Source organism: Myotis yumanensis, unplaced genomic scaffold, assembly GCF_028538775.1.
Source record: "Myotis yumanensis isolate MYYU_CA2020_CCGP unplaced genomic scaffold, mMyoYum1.0.hap1 SCAF_2, whole genome shotgun sequence".
NCBI lineage: Eukaryota > Metazoa > Chordata > Mammalia > Chiroptera > Vespertilionidae > Myotis > Myotis yumanensis.
Window position 1 is genome coordinate 119,534,679 of NW_027223753.1, and position 22,166 is coordinate 119,556,844.

Consider the following 22,166-nt stretch of genomic DNA (forward strand, 5'->3'; position numbering starts at 1 on the left):
TTTTAAATTAATGGTTAACTTACTGAAACAAATGAGAAGAATGTTCATAAGCACGTAAAATTATTCCCATTACATTATAAAAACACGGGCATAAGAAATATGGGAATAATGCACTTTCAAATAGGAGAAATTATACAGATTTTAAAGGTTTTTAAGTGTTAGGACACATTGTTTTAAGACCAACAAAAATCTACTATGGTGTGCATGTGCGTGTGTGTGTGTGTGTGACTTTTAATAAGGTTAGCATTTTACTATTGTATAACCTGAGACTAAATATCTAAAGTTCCATCTACTTAAAATTGATTTTTTTACAACATGAAAAATTGTGTCACAAATTATAAGCTTTCTCAATTATATGAGATTGCAATATTTTGGTGACAATATATATTTAGATCAGGACTAAATATTCCTCCAAAGTAACACAGGTATCATAGTGTAAATCAAAAAAATATACAATTCACAAATATTGTTTTAAAGAATTAGCTTCAAGAAATTTACCTATGTCAGAAATAAACCCTTTATGTTCTTTATGTATCTAAATTGTAAAATATTATATAATAAGAATACAAATATATAGAGAGAGCACATTTCTATTTATAACACTTTGCACAGTAACAGATTTCCATATCCAAGAAGAATGTATGCCTTACAATTTTATTATTACTAGAAGTAAAAGTCCAGCATTCATCACATTAGTATTTAAAGACTTCCCAACACTTTGTTCTCATGCATATGTACTTGTGTGTGAATATATTGATCAATATTAAGATTTATTACTGTCAATGTAAATATTCACTTTAATTTCATCTCAGTCAATACCTATAACTTAAGTCAATTAATCTTGTTAGCTACTTCTGTGTAAGTTAATATTTTCTTAAGTGAAATATAAATTACTTAGATGTGCACCTACGTACTTTGAATATTACAACTTACAATCATCATATTTTAATAGATTATATGTATAATAAATCTTGAAAAGTAAATTAAGAAGAGGAATTTATGTTTTAATCCCTATGCAAATGCTCAACCAGGGACCAGTGTCTACAGGCATTAAGGAAATTATTGTGTTATGAGCATTCAATGTTGATTATTAGTTATAAAGGAACATGACATAGTTTCAGCTTTCCTTATTGTTCTTTCCTTAATACACACATACACACAAAAACACACACTGCATAAATTAGGCTTTAAAAATGTCAATAACAAATCCTATATAATAAAGAGCTAATATGCAAATGATTGTCACACCCTCACACTATGATGCTGTAATGGCTCAGACACTCAACACTGGGGAGAGAGGAATGGAGACTAGTCAGGCACAAATGAGCTCATGAGAGAGGAATGGGGACCAACCAGGCTATGGCCCGGGAGAGAGACAAGCTGCCCGCCCTGCGGTCCTGGGCACCAGCAGCTGGGGCTGCGGCCTGGGAGAGGGACAAGCCACCCACCCCACAGTCCTGAGGGCCAGCGCCTGCGGCTGCAGCCCAGGCAAAGCCACCCACCCACGGTCCCCTGCAGCTGCAGCTGCCCCAGGTCCTGGGTACCTGCGGCTGGCCAGAGGGAGGGAAGCCCAGGTCCCAGGTGCCTGCGACCAGCTGGAGGAGGGAATCCTGGGTCCCAGGTGTGGGGCAAGGCAGAAGTGATTAGGGATGATCAGGCCGGCAGGGGGGCAGTTAAGGGCGATCAGGCTGATAGGGGAGAAATCAGGGTTGACCAGGCAGGCAGGCAAAGGTGGTTAGGAATGATCAGGCAGGCAGACAGGTGAACGGGTAGGATCCAGTGGTCCCAGATTGTGAGAGGCAGTTGGATATCCCCTGAGGAATCTTGGATTGGAGAGGGTGCAGGCTGGGATGAGGGAACCCCCACCCCCGTGTACCAATTTTGTGCACTGGGCCTCTAGTACTTCTATAAGCCTAGGAAGTATTTGATCACTACCTAATATATTTGATCTACTATATTGATCTAATTATGAGAATGGATAAGTCTATCTTCTTTTGTTATTCACTTTACATTTCTGTAGATCTGGTGTCTGGGAAATGAAACACGATTTCATATCAACAAAAGTGTGGATGCAGCCATTCGATCTGTAATAATTGGAGGATTATTCCCAGGTATTCAATACCGGGTAGAGGTTGCAGCAAGTACCAGTGCAGGGGTTGGAGTAAAAAGTGAACCACAACCAATAATAATCGGTGAGTACCAACCTATGTAGTCTGTGTATAATCAGTTAGCTGGTGGCACGTAGATTATTTTTTGAATCTCCTTCCTGAGAGTGGATATGCAGTAATGAAAGAGAGGGTACACACATCATACAGGCAAATGGGTTAGCTGACTAGAGTTTCTTACAAAAATGATTAGCCATTGCTCATACTGTTAAGACTTCCATAAACTTCTTAAAATTATAATTACTGAGTTTAACTGGTGAAAGGTTGTTTGAAAATTATTTTTAATCAATAGTTTCATTAGTAATGTTGATACCAATCTATATATATAAACCCTAAGTGACTGGTCAACTGGTAGCTATGACACGCACTGACCACCAGGGGGCAGGTGCTCAATGCAGGAGCTGCTCCCTAGTGGTCAGTGCACTCCCACAGCAAGAATGCCAGTCACCTGACCAATCAACGGCGCCAGATGCCGGGCTCATGGCTGGTGAGCACAGGTGGCGTGAGCCTCTCCCACCTCCATGGCAGCACTACTGAGCAGCAGCAGGAGGCAGCAGCAGGCACAGCAGGGCCGAGATGAATGGGAACGGCTCAGTGCCCAGCCCAGGCTCATGCTCCTACCTGGCCGCCTGCCGCTTCACACTCTACTATATCCCCCGAGAGGTCCCAGATTGTGAGAGGGTATAGGCCAGGCTAAGGGACCCCATCGGTGCATGAATCCGTGCACTGGGCCTCTAGTGAAATATAATAAGAAATGAGGCACTTATGGAAGAAAGTGCATTATACTTCAAATCTATATGCTTTCTCTTAGCCAAAAAAAACCAAAGGTCAAAATTTAACGAGAGACAGGCCAAAATAAACTTTGTAATCTATATATACTATCCTGAAGAAGAAATCCCTATTAAATCTATCATTATTACAGAAGATTGTTCCCAATCACTATGGATATGTTTGCCTGTTCTTAAGATATATATAAATGGAATGGTACAGAACATAATATTTTGCATCTGGCTTCTTTCACTAAACATAATGTCATATATATATATATATATATATATATATATATGGCAATTAATATGTTTTAATTCTGAGCAGTATTAATTTGTGTGAATATATCATATATTATTTGTTTTCTCTTCAGAGAATGAACATTCTTGTGTAAGCTATGTTGAGAACATTTTTTTTATTTCTTTGAGAGAAATAACTAAAGTGGAATGTCTGGGTAACAGGATTGAAATAATTTGATTTTATAAAAGACTTTACACAATTTTTTCCAAATTGCATACTTTTATAGAATCACTAGCAAAGAATATTATTTCCAATATTTCCATATTGTACCAACATTTGATGTTGCCAGTCTGTAATTTTAGCCATTCTTGTGAATGTAAAAAGTACTCACTTCAGTTTTCTTTGATGACTAAAAATGGTGAACAAGTTTACATGTGCATATTAGACATTCACATTTTTTTGTAAAATGTCTAAATCTTTAACTTTTTAAAAGTATGTTGTTTGCCTCCTGCTACTGATTAGAAGGAATTATATAACCACTCTGTATACAAATTCTTTGTCATGTATTTGTATTGCAAATACTTTTTTGTTTATGACTTCTCTATTCATTTTTTAAATAATCTTTTGATGAGCAAGTTTTAAATTTTAGTGAATTACAGTTGATCAAACTATTTTTTTATGTTTAGTGCTTCCTAGGAAATTGTGTCCTGCTTCTAGATAGTGAAGATATTTTCTTATATTTTCTTCTACAAGCTTTATAATTTTAACTTTTATGCTTAAGTATATAATTTCTCTTCAAGTAATTACATGTGGTGGGAGGGTTGAGGCTTATTTATTTCCAAGTATATATCAAATTGCATTGGCATCATTTATTAACTTGCCTTTCCCCAGTTAACCATATATGTATGGATCCATTCCTGGATTCCCTGTGCTGTTCCATGTCTTTATATATCTGTCCATCTGCCAAGCCACTGTTTTGATTACTGTAGCTTATAGAAAGTCATGAGATCCGGTAATGTGGATACTCCATTATTTTCTTCTGCAAAATTGTTTTGGCAGAAGAACTGTTTCAAAGCAGCTTGTCAGTTTCTACAAAATATTGTTTCTTGAAAACACAGTGAATCTATACATTAAATTGGAGAGATTAAACTTTTTTTATTGTTGAGAAACTAAGCATTTTATTAGTGAGTCATTCTCTCCAAAAATATGATGTATCTCTTTAACATTTACCTTTAATTTCTCTCAACAATATTTTGTCATTTTGAGAGTATGGTTGTGTTAAACTTTTTTTCTGATTATTTGATTATTTTTACACTAATTGTGTTCATAAAATTTTCTCAACTATTCTATGTTATATATAAATTTAATTTAATATGTTGTTCTGTTATCACTTTATTAACTTCACTTATTTACTTTAATAGTTATGAACTACTTCTTATGCATATATTTGAAAAATCATCTGTTTTCTTTCTCCTTATTTGTGTTAATATGGTCAATTCTATTGACTGGTTTCAAAGATAAACTTTGCTTTGCAAACCCCAATTGGTCAGGATATATTATGCTTTTTACATATATTACTTAATCTGATTTGCTAATATTTTATAAAGAACTAGAAAGCCTGTGCATGAAATTTGTGCACTGGGGGTTGGGGTTGGGGGAGGGTCCCTTAGCCTGGCCTGTGCCCTCTCATAGTCGGGGACCCCTCGCTCTTTACCACCTGCCTGCTCACTGTTCCTTATCTCTTTGCTCACTGTTCCTTAGTGCTGCTACAGAGGTGGGAGAGGCTCCTGCTACTGCCTGCTGCTGTGCTAGCCAGCTGTGAGCCCGGCTCCTGGCTGAACAGCGCTTCCCCTGTGGGAGGGCACTGACCACCAGGGACATTTCTTGTCTTGAGTGTCTGCCCCTTGGTTGTAAGTGCACGTCATAGCAACCAGTCGTTCTGCTGGTCCTTCTGCAGTTCGGTTGATTTGCATATTAGGCTTTTAATATATAGGATTTGTGTGAGCTCTTATATGTTAAAGACATTAAGTATTAATCAAATATTTGCTGCACATACATTTTTCCCAGTCTGTCTTTTAAAATCTAGGCTCATTAGCATTTTCCCCTGTAGCTACATGGATTCCTTTAGATGCCTGTTTTCTTCCTCATTGGAATTCTCTGTTATTTTTATTGCTATAATTTCTTTTTTTTTAAGAGTCTCTTATTCTCGTTGAGTTATGTTTTCTTCTAGTTTGCAGCCATGGGACCATAATGGCTTCACCTCTAACTTTATTTTTTAAAATATGTTTTCATTTATTTGAGAGAGAGGAAGAAAGAGAGAAACATTGAGCCCACAATCGGGGCATGTACCCTGACAGGGAACCTAACCAGCAACCTACTGGTATACAGGACAGACATCCAGGCCTGGGCCTCAGGCTTTTTACTCTTCGTTGTTAATGCTTATTGGAGTCAAAGGTCCTTCACAGGTGGTTTGTTATGTTAATGAGCTCACAGTTTCTGAAAGAGGCTGAAGATTCTCATTCAGGGTTTTCACAGGACAGTGGTACCTCGCAGAACCCCTACTCCTAGAAGACTCGCCTTTCAACAGTAATAACAGAACAGCTGACCCTGCATGGCCACTTAAAACAGGCCCAGCACTCTTCTAAGCGCTTCACCTGGTGACCTGGCTTGATCAACAACCCCAGGAGGCCGGCACTATTATTCCCAGCTTCCAAATGAGAAAACAAAGGCGCCAAGTGATTAAGTGATTTGCCCAAGTACAGGGCAGAGCTGGGAGGCACACGGAGTGGGGGCTGCTGGGGAACAGATGTGCACACGGATGACGCAGGGATTCCCATCATGAGAGACAACTGAGGCAGGACAGGACAGTGCCGGGAAGAGAGGGAAGGCAGCGGTATTGCCCCGGAGACCCAGGGAGCACATGCTGGGACCCGGCTGGACTTCTGACCCTCAGGGGTTTCATATTGCAGAGCCATCTTGCCCGGGAATCTGGAATCTGAGTTCTCACAGGGACCCCAGGACACGGAGCAGGCAATTTCCACACCTGCCTACATTGCTAGTTAAACACGGGTTCGTAAGCCCAGGGAGGGCAGGGGGCAGATAATCACAGCGGCAACATTGAGTGCTTAGCACCTGTCAAGCACCGGGCTGAGAGCCTTATGTGTATAATCTCATGCACACCTGTAACATTCCACTGAGGCTGGTACTATTATCATACCCATTTTCTAGATGAAGAAACCGAGGCTCAGAGAGGTTGCACAGGTCTAACTGGCGGAGTCTGTGTGACTTCAAAGTCACCACGTCCCTCTGCTACCCCCAACCCTTGTGTGGGTGGCATTGCTAATTCCAGCTTTTCTCTCCCTCTTGCTCTGGGACACCCGATGATCAGCAGGGCTGAGCAGAGGAGGAGAGACGGGGCTCCGAGGGATCCAACAGGGGACCTGGCCATTATTTCTCTGGAGCCCAGCGATAAAGAATCAATATGGAAAAAGACTTGCGGTTTCCAGGCTGTTCTATTGTCTCTTCTTCCCATGGAAACTGGTTTGCCATGGGCAATGAGAGCCTGTGGGCCGAGGGTAAGGGACCAAGAGGTCGGCCATTCTCTCCCTCGCTGGCCTTGCCCTTGGCGCTGGTTGACCTCTGTGTGTGGGGTGATTGGGGGCGGGGCCTTGGCTTGGCACCTTTGCATGCCCCACCCCCCACCCATGGTTCCCCCAGTTCCCCATTCACCATCAAGGATGGGAGCCTGAAGGCCAGGGGGAGGGACCGAGAGGTCAGAGAGGTCCCGCCTTTCCCACACGCTGGCCGACCCACCCCAACCGAGGGTCGGGGGGACTTGCAGGGCGGAGGCCTTGGCCTGGCATGGCCCACGTCCCCTGCCACTCACCCCTGGCTCCCCATTCGCCATTGGGGGATGGGAGCTGCCAGCTAGGGGAGGGACCGAGAGGGGGAGTGGTTGTTCTCGAGGCCACCCCCCAGTGTCCCGGGACCCACTGTTAGGTCGTCCAAATGGTCCTGACGCCCCTAGGCTATTATTAGTATAGATTTTATATCTAGTCATGAGGGGTATTGATTGGTAGTTTTCTTTCCTTCTTTGTAAGGATTTGGAATCAGAGTTGCTAGCTTTATGAAATAGGTTGGAATTTATTCCTTCCTCTTCTATATTTTTTTGTAAGAGCTTTTTCCGGCCTTGTATTATTACTCCCTTAAATACTTCCTAGAATTCAGCAATGATATCTGTCCCTGGAGTTTTCTTTGTTTTTATAAATTTAAACTTAATTCGAATTTTTATTTCTTCTACATTGATTGTGATAAATGGATTTTTGGTTTTTGCTCACTAATAAATCTGTCTCATCCATCTAAGTTTTGAAATTTATTAGCATACTAGTGGCCCAGTGCACGAAATTTGTGCACGGGGGAGGGGTTGTTCCTCAGCCCGGCCTGCACCCTCTCCAATCTGGGACCCCTCGAAGGATGTTTACAGCTATTGGGCCTAAACCAGCAGTCAGAGATCCCTCTCACAATCCGGGACTACTGGCTCCTAACTGCTCACCTGCCTGCCTGCCTGATTGGCCCTAACCACTCTGCCTGCCAGCCTGCTCTCCTTCAACTGCCCCCCGCCACTAGCCTGCTTACCCCCAAATGCCCTCCCGCCAGCCTGATCACCCCCAACTGCTCCCCCTGCTGGCCTGCTCACCCCTACCTTTCCTCCCCTCCCACTGGCCTGCTCGCCCCCAACTGCCCCCCTGCTGGCCTGTTCACTCCAAACTGCCCCCCCCACTGTGCTGATCACCTCCAACTGACCCCCACTGATGGCTTGCTTGCCCCCAACTGCCCCCCCTTCTGTTCTACTTACCCCCAATGGCCCCGCCCCCCACCAGCCTGATCACCCATAACTGCCCTCCCCTCTTGGCCTCTAACTGCCTCTACCTTGACCCTGCCACCATGGCTTTGTCCAGAAGAACGTCCGGAAGGTCTCCTGGAAGGTCTCCCAGTCTAATTAGCATATTAACCTTTTATTAGTATAGATAGAGGCCTGGTGCACGGGTGGAGGCTAGTTGGTTTGCCCTGAAGGGTGTCCCGGATCAGGGCAGGCTGGGCAAGGGGTTTGTGGTGGTTTGCGGGCCGGCCACGCCCCCATGGGGTGAGGGTCCCTGCAAGGGGGGCATGGCCAGCCTGGGTGAGGGGATGAGGGCTGTTTGCAGGCTGGCCAAGACCCCAGCGGGACCCTCACCCCATGAGGGTGTGGCCAGCATGGGTGAGAGGCTGATGGCTCTTTGCAGGCTGGCCACACCCCCTTCAGGGTGGGGGTCCCCACTGGGGTGCCTGGCCAGCCTGGGTGAAAGGCTGATTGCTGTTTGCAGGCTGGCCATGGCTTCAGGCAACCCAGGCTCCCAGACCCTCCTTGAGTGGAGGCCACAATGGTTGGAAACAGGTATCTGGGATTTATTTAGCTTCTATAATTGAAACTTTGTAGTCTTGAGTGGAGCTCAGGGCCGGCCAGGGCAGGCAGGAAGCTTGGCTTCCTCCATCGCCAGGGGCAACCCAAGCCTTCTGTTTGCTCCAGCTCCGTGGCCACAGCCATCTTGGTTTGGTTTATTTCCATACTCGGTCCTGAATGGCTGATGGGCGTGGCTGGTGGGCGTGGCTTGTAAGTGTAGCGGAGGTACAGTCAATTTGCATGTTTCTCTTTTATTAGATAAGATTAGAGGCCCGGTGCACAAAAATTTCTGCACTCGGGGGGGGGGGGGAGGGGGGTTCTCTCAGCCCGGCCTGTGCCCTCTCGCAGTCTGGGACCCCTCGGGAGATAATGACCTGCTGGCTTAGGCCTACTCCCGGGTGGCAGAGGGCAAACCCAATCCCTAGGTGCAGCCCCTGGTCAGGCTCAGAGCAGGGCCGATTGGGGAGTTGGGGCGCTGCCCCCTGTCATGCACAGAGCAGGGCGGATTGGGAGGTTGCGATGCCACCCCTAGTCACGCTCAGGGTAGGACCGATTGGGGGGTTGAGGCACCGCCCCCTGTCACACTCAAGGCAAGGTCGATAGGGAAGTTGCGGCGCCAGCCCCTGTCATGCACAGAGCAGGGCCTATCAGGGGGATTGGGGCTCCGTACCCTGTCACACACAGAGCAGGGCCCGTGCGAGGGGTTGGGGCACCGCCCTCTATCACCCACAGAGCAGGGCCCATCAGGGGGTTGGGGCGCTGCACCCTGTCACACACAGAGCAGGGCTGATCAGGGGGTTAGGGCACTGTACCCTGTCACACACAGAGCCGCAGGGTGATCAGGCGGTTGGGGAGCTCCCTGCTATCAGGCACAGAGCAGGGCTGATTAGGGGGTTGGGGCACATGTCCCTGTCACGAACAGAGCAGGGAGGATAGGGAGGTTGTGGCCCCGCCCCCTGTCACACACAGAGCCGCAGGGCGATCAGGGGGTTTGGGCGTTGCCCCCTGTCATGCTGATCCCGGTGCCGGGAGGCATATTACCCTTTTACTATATAGGATAGAGGCCTGATGCACAGGTGGGGGCCGGCTGGTTTGACCTGAAGGGTGTCCTGGATCAGGGTGGGAGTCCCCACTGGGGTGCCTGGCCAGTCTGGGTGAGGGGCTGAGGGCCGTTTTCAGCCTGGCGGGTGACTGAAGCTCCCAACCGCTCCTTTTATTCTTTTTTTTTTTTTTTTATTCTGGGCCAGCTTTAGCTCTGAGGCTTGGCTCCAGTCTGAGGCCTTGGCTGCTGAAAGCAGGTTTCTGGCCTTTGTTTACCTTCTGTATTTGAAACAATGTTGGGGTCCTGCTGGCTGAAGCCTGGCTGACTAAAGCAGGTTTCTGGGGTTTGGTTTAGCTTCTATATTTGTTACAATGTTTCTTAGAGTTGCAGCTCAGAGGCCGGCAAGGCAGGCGGGGAAGCTTGGCTTCCTCCGTCACTGAAGCAAGCAAGCCTCCCTGTTCGCGTCAGCTGCCTGGCTGCCGGCCGCCATCTTGGTTGGCAGTTAATTTGCATATCTCCCTGATTAGCCAATGGGAAGGGTAGCGGAGGTACGGCTAATTACGATGTTTCTCTTTTATTAGATAGGATGCTTATTTTCAACTAGAGGCCTGGTGCACAAATCCATGGGGTCCCTTGGCCTGGACTGCGGGATCGGCCAAAACCAGTAGTCCAACATCCCCTGAGGGATGTAGTAGTGTCCAAAGCAGCAGGTGGCCTGGGAGGAGCTGGAGCCCAGGTTAGGTGCTCAGCCACTCCCACTCATGCTGGCCCTGGTGAGCCTGCTGCCAGCACTGCTGGGTAGGCTCAATGCCACTCAGCTGCGAGCACTGCCACAGCTGTGCTCACCAGCTGTGAGCTTGGCATCTGGCACCTGTCAGTCAGCTGAGCAGTGCTCCCGCTGTGGGAGTGCACTGATCACCAGGGGGCAGATACTGTTTTGAGCGTCTGCCCCCTGGTGGTCAGTGTACATCATAGTGACAGGTTGATCAGTCAACTGACTGGTTGCTTAGGCTTTTATATATATACTAGAGGCCCGGTGCACAAAAATTTGTGCACTCGAGGGGGGAAGGGGGGTCCCCCAGCCCGGCCTGTGCCCTCTCACAGTCTGGGACCCCTCGGGAGATAACGACCTGCTGGCTTAGGCCTGCTCCCAGGTGGCAGAGGGCACACCCAATCCCTAGGTGCAGCCCCTGGTCGGGCTGAGAGCAGAGCCGATTGGGGGGTTGGGGCACCGCCCCCTGTCACACTCAAGGCAGGGTTGATGGGGAGGTTGTGGTGCCACACCCTGTCACGCACAGAGCAAGGCCGATCAGGGGTTTGGGGAGCTCCCCCCTGTCACGCACAGAGCAGGGTCGATCAGGGGGTTGGGGAGTTCCCCTCTGTCATGAAGAGAGCAGGGCCCATCAGGGGGTGGAGGAGCTCCCCCCTGTCACTCACAGAGTAGGGCCGATAAGGGAGTTGGAGCACCGCCCCATGTCACCCATAGAGCAGGGCCGATCAGGGGGTTGGGTGCCACCACTGTCACACTCAGGGCAGGGCTGATGGAGAGGTTGTGGCTCTACCCTGTCACACACAGAGTAAGGCCTGTGCGGGGGTGGGGGGGTTTGGGGCGCTGCACCCTGTCACACACAGAGCAGGGCCAATCAGGGGGTTGGTGCGCCATCCCCTGTCACACACAGAGCCGCAGGGCGATCAGGGGATTGGGGAGCTCCCCCCTATCAGGCACAGAGCAGGGCTGATCAGGGGGTTGGGGCGCCTTCCCCTGTCAGGAACAGTGCAGGGTGGATAGGGAAGTTGTGGCCCCGCCCCCTGTCACTCACAGAGCCTCAGGGTGATCAGGGGTTTGGGCGCTGCCCCCTGTCATGCTGATCCTGGTGCCGGGAGCCTCCCTGCTCCGCTGATCCCAGTGCTGGGAGGCATATTACCCTTTTACTATATAGAATAGAGGCCTGGTGCACGGGTGGGGGCCGGCTGGTTTGCCTTGAAGGGTTTCCTGGATCAGGGTAAGGGTCCCCACTGGGGTGCCTGGCCAGTCTGGCTGAGGGGTTGAGGGCCGTTTTCCAACTGGAGGCTGACTAAAGCTCCCAAACGCTCCTTTTTTTCTTTCTTTCTTTTTTTTTTTTATTCTGGGCCAGCTTTAGCTCTGAGGCCTCTCTGCTGAAAGCCGGTTTCTGGCCTTTGTTTTTCCTTCTGTATTCGATACAATGTTGCGGTTAGGCTGGCTGAAGCCTGGCTGACTAACGCAGGTTTCTGGGGTTTTGTTTAGCTTCTATATTTGCAACATAGTTGCTTAGAGTTGCAGCTGAGAGGCCGGCAAGTTAGGCGGGGAACGTTGGAGTCCGCAGTCACTGGAGCAAGGAAGCCTCCCTGTTCTCTTCAGTGCATGGCTGCCGGCTGCCATCTTGGCTGACAGTTAATTTGCGTAAGGATATGCTGATTAGCCAATTTGAAGGGTAGCGGTCGTACGCTAATTACCATGTTTCTCTTTTATTAGTGTAGACTAGGGGCCCAGTGCACAAAATTTGTGCACTGGGTGGGGGGGGTAGTGTCCCTCAGCCCAGCCTGCCCCCTCTCACATACTGGCAACCCTCAGGCATTGACCCTCATCACCCTCCAATCGCAGGATCGGCCCCTTGCCCAGGCCTGATGCCTCTGCCAGAGGTGTCAGGCCTGGGCAGGGGACCCTCATTTCCCCCCGATCACTGGTTCTGCCCCCCGCCCAGGCCTGATGCCTCTGGCCCAGGATTCAGGCCTGAGCAGGGGACCCCCCCTCTCCCCCCCGATCAATGGCTCCGCCCTCACCCAGGCCTGATGCCTCGACCAGAGGCGTCAACTCCCATGACCCTCCAATCGCCTGATTGGCCCCTTGCCCAGGCCTGACGCCTCCGCCAGAGGTGTCAGGCTTGGACAGGGGACCCCCATCTTCCCCCGATCACTGGCTCTGACCCCCACCCAGGCCTGATGCCTCTGGCCCAGGAATCATGCCTGGGCAGGGGACTCCCATCTCCCTCTGATCGCTTGCTCCACCTCCCGCCCAAGCCTGACACCTCTGACCCAGGCTTCAGGCCTGGGCAAGGGGACCCTCATATCCCCCCAATCACCGGCTCCGCCCCCCACCCAGGCCTGATGCCTTGGCCAGGAGTTGGCCCTCATCACCCTCCGATTGCCGATCACTGGATCGGCCCCTTGCCCAGGCTTGAGTCCTCCGGCAGAGGTGTCAGGCCTGGGCAGGGGACCCCCAGCTCCCCCCGGTTGCAGGCTCCGCCCCTGCCCAGGCCTAACGCCTCTGGCAGAGGTGTCCGGCTCGGGCAGCAGGGACCTGCAGCTGCAGCAGCCCTGCGATCGCGGGCTCCGCTTTAGGCCCAGGCATGGGACCCCTAGCTCCCAGGACTGCCAGCTTCGCCTGTGCCCAGCTCCCATTGCTGGCTCCACCCCTACTTCCCGCTATCACTGGCCAGGGTGGCAAAGGCGCCTGATTCTCCTATCACGGCTGGGGTCAGGGCAAAGGCGGCCCTGGGAGCCGCCTTTGCCCTGCCCCCAGGCTCTTAGCTCCCCCCTGGGTTTCCAATCACTGTCAGTGGCAGGGGGCTTCTTCCTGCTTTCCCTTTTGCCTCCCTGCATTGTGCCTACATATGCAAATTAACCGCCATCTTAGTTGGCAGTTAATTTGCATATCACCCTGATTAGCCAATGAAAAGGGTAGCGGTTGTACGCTAATTACCATGTTTCTTTTTTATTAGTGTAGATAGATATCTCCTTATTTGTAATTCTTTATTGTAATGTTTGCAAGTTGTGTAATAATACCTCCACTTTTATTCTTATACTAAAGGCTCAGTGCACGAAATTTATTCACTGGTAGGTTCCCTAGCAGCTGCTGACTGCCAGCTATTGGCCAGGGACTCCCTCCCTTCCCCTGGTATCCTGCTGCTGCTGCTGCAACCCCTGCCACTCAAAGCCTCCCTACCTTCCCCTGGCCAGCCCTGCCCCCTGGTAGAACTCCCAGATGAACTGCTGGTCAAGGGGACAATTGCATATTATGCTTTTATTATATAGGATACTGGAGATTTATATTTTCTCTCATCTCCTTTTTTATTGTCCCTACCCTTCCTTTCTCTCTCCTATTTTAACCATCCTGGACAAGGTTTTATCAGTTTTGTTATTCAAAGTATAAACTTTTAACTTTTTTAGTTTTATTTATTTGTTTTCTAGTTCATCAATTTCTGCTATTTTTTTCTTCTACTTACTTTTTTGTTGCTTCTTAAGATAGAAACTAATACCAATTATTTGGACATTACTTCTTTCTAATATGAATATTTAAAGTGGTAAATTTCCCAAAAAAGTGGTAAAGTTCTCTATAAACACTTCTGCAGCTAAATCTTTTAATTTAATATTTTATGTTACTTAATAATTTTTAACATAACTTTTGATATTTAGTATAGAGTTGAAAAAATGCTTTTAAGGATTTCTGTTTTTTTAGAGAGGTTATTTAGAAGTTCATTGTTGAATTTCCTAATGTTTTGGGATTTTTTAGATAGCTTTTAATTACTGATTTCAAATTCAATTCCACCAAGGTCAGAGCATGTATTTTGTAAGAATATGGCCTTTTAAATATGGAGATTTATTTTAATGGACCAGCATTTGTTCTTAATGAATGTTTCTTATGCACTTGAAAAGTATGTGGATTTTTCTCTTTTAGAGTAGGATGTTAAATAAATGTCAGGTCAAATTAGTTGGTAGTATTATTCAGGTCCTTAATGTTTTTCTGTCTATTCTTTTAATTAATAAAAAAGAGACTAGGGATTTATTATAATTGTAAGCTTGTTTATTTCTTCTTTCTGTATATAAGGTATTGTTTCATGTATTTTGTTACTCTGTTTTAAGTGAATGCATTTTAAGATTGTTATATCTTATTAATGAACTTATCCTTTATCATTATGAAATGTCTTACCTATTTACTAGTAAGATTTTTGTCTGTAATTTACTTTATCTGATATTAGGATAGCCACATCATATTATAAGTGTTTACTTGGTTTGTATTTTTTCAATCCTTTTAATTTCTGTTTCTCTGTATTTAAGGTATATTTCTTTTTAAAAAATATATCGTTAGCTCTTTCTTTTTTTACCCAATATGACAATCATTGCCTCTTAATTGGCTTATTTAGACTATTATCTTCAATGGAATTCATTTGATGCATTGGGGCTTAATATTATAATATCACTATTTATTTTCTAAGTTATTCCTATTTACCTAATTTCCTGATTTTTTTTTTGGATGAATTAAAATCCTTTCTATACTATATTTTATGTCTAGTATACCTCTTTTTAAAAATATATATATTTTGATTGATTCCAGAGAGGAAAGGAGAAGGAGAGAGAAATAGAAACATCTGTGATGAAAGAGAATCATTGATGGAATCATTGGCCGGCTGCCTCCTGCACACCTTTTACTGGGGATTGAGCCCACAACCCAGGCATGTGCCCTGACAGGGATTTGAACCATGACCTTCTGGTTCATAAGTCAACACTCAACCATTGAGCTGTGCTATACCTCTTTTTTAATGGTTCCTCTAAGATTTGCTTATAGGATAAGGATCTAAAAATATATAATTCCATTTTCCTTCCTCTCACTCTTTCTGCTATTGTTATGCCTTTTGCTGGTATACTAGAGGTCTGGTTCATGAATTCTTGCATCGGTGGGGTCCCTTGGGTGGCCTGCAGGGATTGGGCCAAAACCCGCAGTCCAACACTGCCTGCAGCTCCTACCTACTGCTCCCGCTCATCCTGGCCCCACTGTGCCTGCTGCGGGCTCTTGCCCAATCAGTCCCAATCCAGAGAGGCTCATGCTGCCACAGCAGTGCTTGCCAGCCATGAGCCCTGCATCTGGCGCCCTCCCAAGGGGAGTGGCCTGTGGGATCAAGCTGAAACTGGCACTCCAACATCCCCCAAGGGGTCCTGGATTGTGAGAGGGCACAGGCCAGGCTGAGGGACCCCTCAGGTGCACGATTGGGCTGGGGAGGGATTGAGGGAGGGCTCCAGGGCATGTCCAGCCCATCTTGCTCAGTCCTGATCAGCCGGACCCCAGCAGCAAGCTAACCTAATGATTAAAGCATCTGCCCCCTGGCGGTCAGTGCACATCATAGCGACTAGTCAACCAGTTGACTGCCCTCTGGTGGTCTGTGCACATCATAGCAAGTGGTTGAATACCTTAGCATATCATTAGCATATTGCTTTGATTGGTTGTTCAGTTGTTCTGCTTTTCGGTCTATTTGCATATTACCTTTTTATTATATAGGATATGTAACAAATGCCAGTATGCAAACTAAAGTGTTATTATTGGTTGTGTTTTAAATTGTCTACAGATAGAAAGCTATGAAAATGGTAAGATCAACCTTGTTTATTTCTCTTTTTTTACAATCTTGCCCTTTGTTTCACATATTTTGTCTAGTATTCTACTTGTTTATGGTGGGTTTGCATGTCCATAGCTGTTACTTCTTCATGGCAAGAAATAGAAGTATCCTGTGAATTATTTATTTCATATAGGACACTCTTGTGTTTTAGAATTTCCATTTGTTATCTTTTATATTTTCCACTTCCTCTGAAATTTCCCCTTTTGTTTATTGATTATAACTCTATTAAGTTCATGAACATATTGTAGTAGCTACTTTGAAGTCCTTGTCCCTAGTTTCAACATTTGTATCACCTAATGGTATATGTCTACTGATTTATTTTCTCTTGATCTTGGGTCTCCTTTTTCTAATATTTTGTTAATATTTTTCTTGTTTTTCTATACCCGCTAATTTTTTTACTGTACACTGGACATTGCAGGTGACATACTATAAAATTTTGTTATCTTCTGAACAGTAGTGATTTTGTTCTAGAAACAGTTACATTACTGGCTGACCATCTTGATCCTGTGTTGGCTTGCTTTTTTACATTTTGTTAGTATTCTAATTGTTTATGGTGGATTTGCATGCCTGTAGCTATTATTTCTTCATGGCCAGTAATGGAAGTATCCAGTTAGTATGGAGCTGTTGATCTTTTGATTTTATTCTTAAGTTAAAAGTTCAGTTTGATTTTTACTTCTAAGGCATAGCCCACTTGAGGTTTCAGTGAAATGTTTAATATGTTTATCTAGTTCCCCTAAGTTGATTAAATTAAAACTTCAAACACAATTTTCTCAGCAGTGGACAGATGCAGGAAAAGTCTGTTCAGACTTTTCACTCTTCTAGCTTTTGGTTCTTACCAAATCCTTCTTTCTCACCATATGTCTTATTTCTGTATGCACAGAGTTCACCCCAGGACAGAGGGGGATATATCTACAGGTTTTGGAACATCACTCTCCTGTGGCCTCCTATTTCACGTGGTTTCTCTTTTAATTTTCAGTCACTCTGAAGCTTTGAACACTATCCTCTTACACATCACATCAGTAAGATTAAAGTTTTCAGCTTGTGTTCTAGCTGACTAGCCCTGCAGGTATTGAGGTCTCCTAGGGAGAAAAAGAACCTCATAAATTTAGATTTTCCCTATTGTGGTCCTTTCTTTCAAGAGGCAATATCTCCAGTTCTCCCTGCTTTTATTTGCTTGTCATAATCTTTAACTTTTAAAAAATATCCTACCAAGAATTTATATATTTTAAAAACACTGTCTAGTGTTTGATGCAAGCCAATTTGCCATTCCACTGTCTTCTGTTTATTTTTTGAAATGATGCACAGAGAGTATACTGCTCATTTCTGGAAATCAATCATTTCTTATTACAAAGTATTTATTGTATCTGAAGAGATTTAGCATTCCTTTGTAGTGGCAAATATTTTTAGATTCTCCATTGTAGTGGTAACTTTTTTTTTTTTTAGATTCTCCAAGTTTCCCTTCTTATATATAATAAGGAATCGAAGAGAAAAAGTTATAGTACTAACTTTCCTCTAAATTGCCTTTCCTTTCTTAATTAGTCATACAGACTGAATTAATTTATTAACCTGAGGGAAACCTACAATCTTGCCCTTCTGAGGTTTTTTTAAAATAAATTGGACCAAGAAAGAAATACAGGTACACCCAAAAGAATTTAACTGACATATATATTCCATTTATAGTATTTAGAAATAAGTTAATTCTTAACTTAATTTAGATATGAGACACATTTAAAAGATATAGTTTTCTATGAGAGCTCCTAGAAGACTAAACGAACCTTGTTTTCATTTTTGTACTGTCTCTCTAGCACATATATTAAATGGATTGAATATAATTGTTTAACTAAAGATAAGGAAGATTGAATATCTATATTTTCCTCTTTATTTTTCTATAATATTTAGTTATAAATATAATTTTCAAGCATGGCAACGTTTTGTTATTGTTTTATAGTGACTACCTGTTTGTTTCCCAATATTTTGGGGATTTATAACACTATGAGGCAAGTAAATAATTGCAATAATATCATTTTACCATGTTCATGTCATGACAGTTAAGAAATGAATGAATGTATAGGGCTTGAAAATGATAAAGTGAATATACAATTATTTTAAAACAAAGGGAAAGTTTCACTCAACTCATATTATTTTAAGAAGACTAAGTCTTTAAATGCATAATGAGTACCTTTTAATTTATAGTTTCATGTATCATGCAAAAGTGTTAGAATCTTTCTATGAAATAAAAGTAACCTCCTAAATGATAGTTTTATCTCTCATTCAATAGGTAGAATATGCAATATTCCAATTGTAATCACAGAAAATGGAATATTTTTTCACGTGAAATGAAAATATGTGCACACACCCATATTCACACACACACAGCAAGCAAAATTCAACCCAGAAAAGGCTATTTGTCCCCAATAGACTTATTTCTTTTTAATAAATACTGTTGTACTAAAGAAGCCCTTAATTGTTTCTTTAATTACCGCTGCATATCTACCTTAACATCTTGTCTGATAATCTTATCTACACAACTATTATTCCTTGGTTGAAAAGTGATTGTGATGTTTAACTTCCTGTTCTGTTTCAATTTATGGTTCTCCTATTGTCTGTGTAGCACTGGAAACAGCACTTAAAGTGACTCAAGCTCTACCTCATTTTCTCTCTGCTTTAATTAAGTCATGTATTGACATTTGATGTAATTTATAGCTGATAAATTCAGATTTGTCTTATGCCAGACCATGTACTGTTTCATCTATTCCTTCTCAGTTCAGTTTTCATTCCAGAAAGTTCCATTAAGAGGCCATTAATTAAAATGTTGTGTAAACATAATAAACAGTCTTACCCAGGCTTAAAAGTAAAATTGGTCTTTTGTATGTAGCTTTCACTGGTAAGATGACTTTTACATCAATGTGTCCATAGTTCTATATATTGGTGCACTCACAAACACATAAATGCTACCAAATGCATTTATATACATAAGCATCTGACAGTATGCCTTATAACAATGTGACATTGACTTAAAATTTTTAGTAATTGTGCTTTATAATATAGCTAGTATTTCTTTAATCATTTGGTCATTTCACACTTACCTTACATAGTTGGTAATAATATATGGAACAGGTGCAAACTTTCACAATAATAGGTACTCTTGAATCTGATGTGTATAATTAATTTTTAGTGAAACAAATTAGTTTTGTTCTTCATTACTCTCCAATAGAAGGAAGACATTATATTTCACTATATTTTTTGTCTGCAAGAACAATGGAGCATTACAGGTCACACACAACAATCTTCTCTATGCTATAATTAGTGCAACTGACAACATTGTTTCAAAAATAGCAGCATAAGGAAGAGTAATACACCTATGGTAACAAATATTGCACTATATTAAATATGATATTTTATTAACCTTTTACACAAATGAGGAAATGTTCTTCTCTTTGTTCTGTGAGGTATTATTTTCTCTTTAGTAGCTAAAATAAATCATTTTAAATACATTTTGACTATATTTATATATAAAATAATTAAGGGCAGATAAATTGGGAAAAATTAACTAGGTTTACTAACTATAAAAGTGAATCTGTATTTTGTCTTAAATTAAACACAAAAGACATTTTAGAAATAAAATATAAGTACGTATAAAAAAGGCTAGCTGCTATAACAGAGAAGCCTGTATTCTGATTGGCTTAACAAATGACAAGTTTCTTTCTCATTTATAGCCCAATCTAAAATGGGGTAGCAAATTTTATACAGTTATTCAGGATATTTCAATCTTTCCAGTTAATGGCTCTCCCATCTCTTAGGGAGGCGGTGTCCCCTAAGTATTGTCACAGCATATGGGTCAAGTCTGAAGGTAGTACCTAGTATGCATCACTTGTGCCCATGTACCATTGGCCAATACTCATTCACTTTGTTACACTCAACTATAAGGCAGTCTGGGTATTGTGGGCTGATTTCTTATCTGGAATAAAGGAGAAACTGCAATAAGCAAGTCACCTGTGGTTTGCAGGACTCTCACATCTAGACAGTTTACAACTTACATCCTTGAAGTTACCTGAGTGGCTCTTAAAATAAACTTTAACCTTAAGTAGGCCATAATTTTGAGTCACAAACTACTGTGTTTCTATTAATCTCTTTACATGCAACATCTAAACAACCCTCGTAAATAGAAGGCACTGTTGCCAATGAACAAAAACTGGTTCTCAAAAAGTTTCAGTGCCCTGCAGAAGCTCACTGCTTACTTAGCTAGTAAGTGGCAGAGATGGTATTCAAATACAGAACCTCAAAGTCCATGATCTTTCTAATATATTTCAGTGCCATGATCACTAATAAAAATTAGTCATTTCTTTGATAATATATGCTAAAATTTGCCATTTATATTTGGATTATAATTTACTTATAAATAGGATTTGATTAGTCACTAATAAGGTATAATATTGACATTGGAATCAGTTCCAGTGGTCGGCAAACTCATTAGTCAACAGAGCCAAATATCAACAGTACAACGACTGAAATTTCTTCTGAGAATCAAATGTTTTAAACTTAAACTATATAGGTAGGTACATTGTTATTAACTTAATTAGGGTACTCCTAAGGCTTAGGAAGAGCCACACTCAAGGGGCCAAAGAGCCGCATGTGGCTCGCGAGCCGCAGTTTGCCAATCACGGGTTTAGGCTATCACAAACAAAGCTTTTACAAACATTCATGTATTAGTCTTTATATGAACATTTGATTCCAAGTTGTAGTAATTACATACCACAAGTGGAATATCTCTTAGTAATAAAATAGAATAAACTACACACAGCAACATAGATGAATCTCAAAATTATTGTGCTGAGTGAAAGCCAGATAAAACAGAGTACATACTGTAGAATTCCATGTATATAAAAATCTAGGAAATAAAGATAATCTACAGTGACAGATAAATGGTTGCCTGGGAGTTAGCATGGAGAGGTGGAAAGGAGGGCTAATAAATGGGCAGGGGAAACTTTGGGGACCAAAGGATATATTCATTATCTTGATAATAGTATTGTTTTCAGGCCTGTCTGCATATGTCAAAACAATTAAACTACTACGTTATATATGTCAGTTTATTATATGTTTAATATGCATCAATAAAGCTATTAAAATAAAACCTTAAAAAAGAAAAATCACTTAATTCTCAGTGTTTAAATTTCTTAATCTGTTAAACACCTACATCTTTGTTCTTCAGTGATATTATGATTATGCCTATTTAAAAATGTGGATTAAGACTTCTAAAATTACCTCTGAGAGGTCTAGATTATCAAAAACATGACTACTTCTAGAATAATCTTAGTTCAGGTTTAAATGTATGCTTTAGTTATGTAGACCTTAGAATTATATTTCAAGTTGTCCTTTGAGCTCAACTTTTAAGTGGATTTTCAAGTTGGTTTCATATACTTTATGGTAATATACAAGTTTTATCTTTTCATGACATTTTAATTATAAACACTAATCTTTACGAAAGGATGTTTACATAATCCCATTGTTTTATGCATTGATTTTAATACATTCCTGAAAATTAAGTGGTTTGACCAAAATAAGTTCCTTGGTATGATATTAAAGACAGTATTAAGTCCCATATTTTTGAATCATGAACATTTGAATTTGGACCATGCTGTAAAGGAAAGAGAATTTGCAAAGACCCTGTGCTGAATGTAGCAGTTGCACTTTTTTATTGTATGAGACTACATTAAAAGACTCTTTACCTAACTGAAGAAAAGTTGCCATTATTTCAACCCTTAGTAATTGTTTTAGTACTCATTTATAAGGTGGTAAACTGAGAAGCAGTTCTGAATCTATTCATAATAGTAAACCAATCATAAGAGAGCAATGTGGGGTTTTTTGTTTAATTTAATTTATTTTCTTTACTGATTAGCAATGTTTTAAATCACATTTCAAACTCATGATTTGATTATTCTTCTGTAACTTATAAAATATTCTCATCAATAATTGTGACAGGTTCAGGACACAACCAATATTACTTGCTTCCAAAGGAATTTTCTATTTTTGTGTGTGTGTGGCTTTAGAGCACCATGTGTATTGTTGTGTTTGTTTTTGTATTGATATTTACTAAAACTATTGTT

At 42.9% G+C, this 22,166-nt stretch overlaps 1 protein-coding gene across 9 annotated transcripts in view; it reads left to right on the plus strand.

The window, feature by feature from the left end:
- Positions 1–22,166, plus strand: part of ROBO2 (roundabout guidance receptor 2) — a 691,429-nt gene that overhangs the window by 592,178 nt on the left and 77,085 nt on the right. For all 9 annotated transcript variants that reach the window (XM_070406004.1, XM_070406006.1, XM_070406010.1 and 6 more), the window contains one exon: positions 2,021–2,192. In XM_070406004.1, the coding sequence (XP_070262105.1) occupies positions 2,021–2,192 (172 nt within the window). The remainder of the gene's footprint in view (positions 1–2,020; positions 2,193–22,166) is intronic.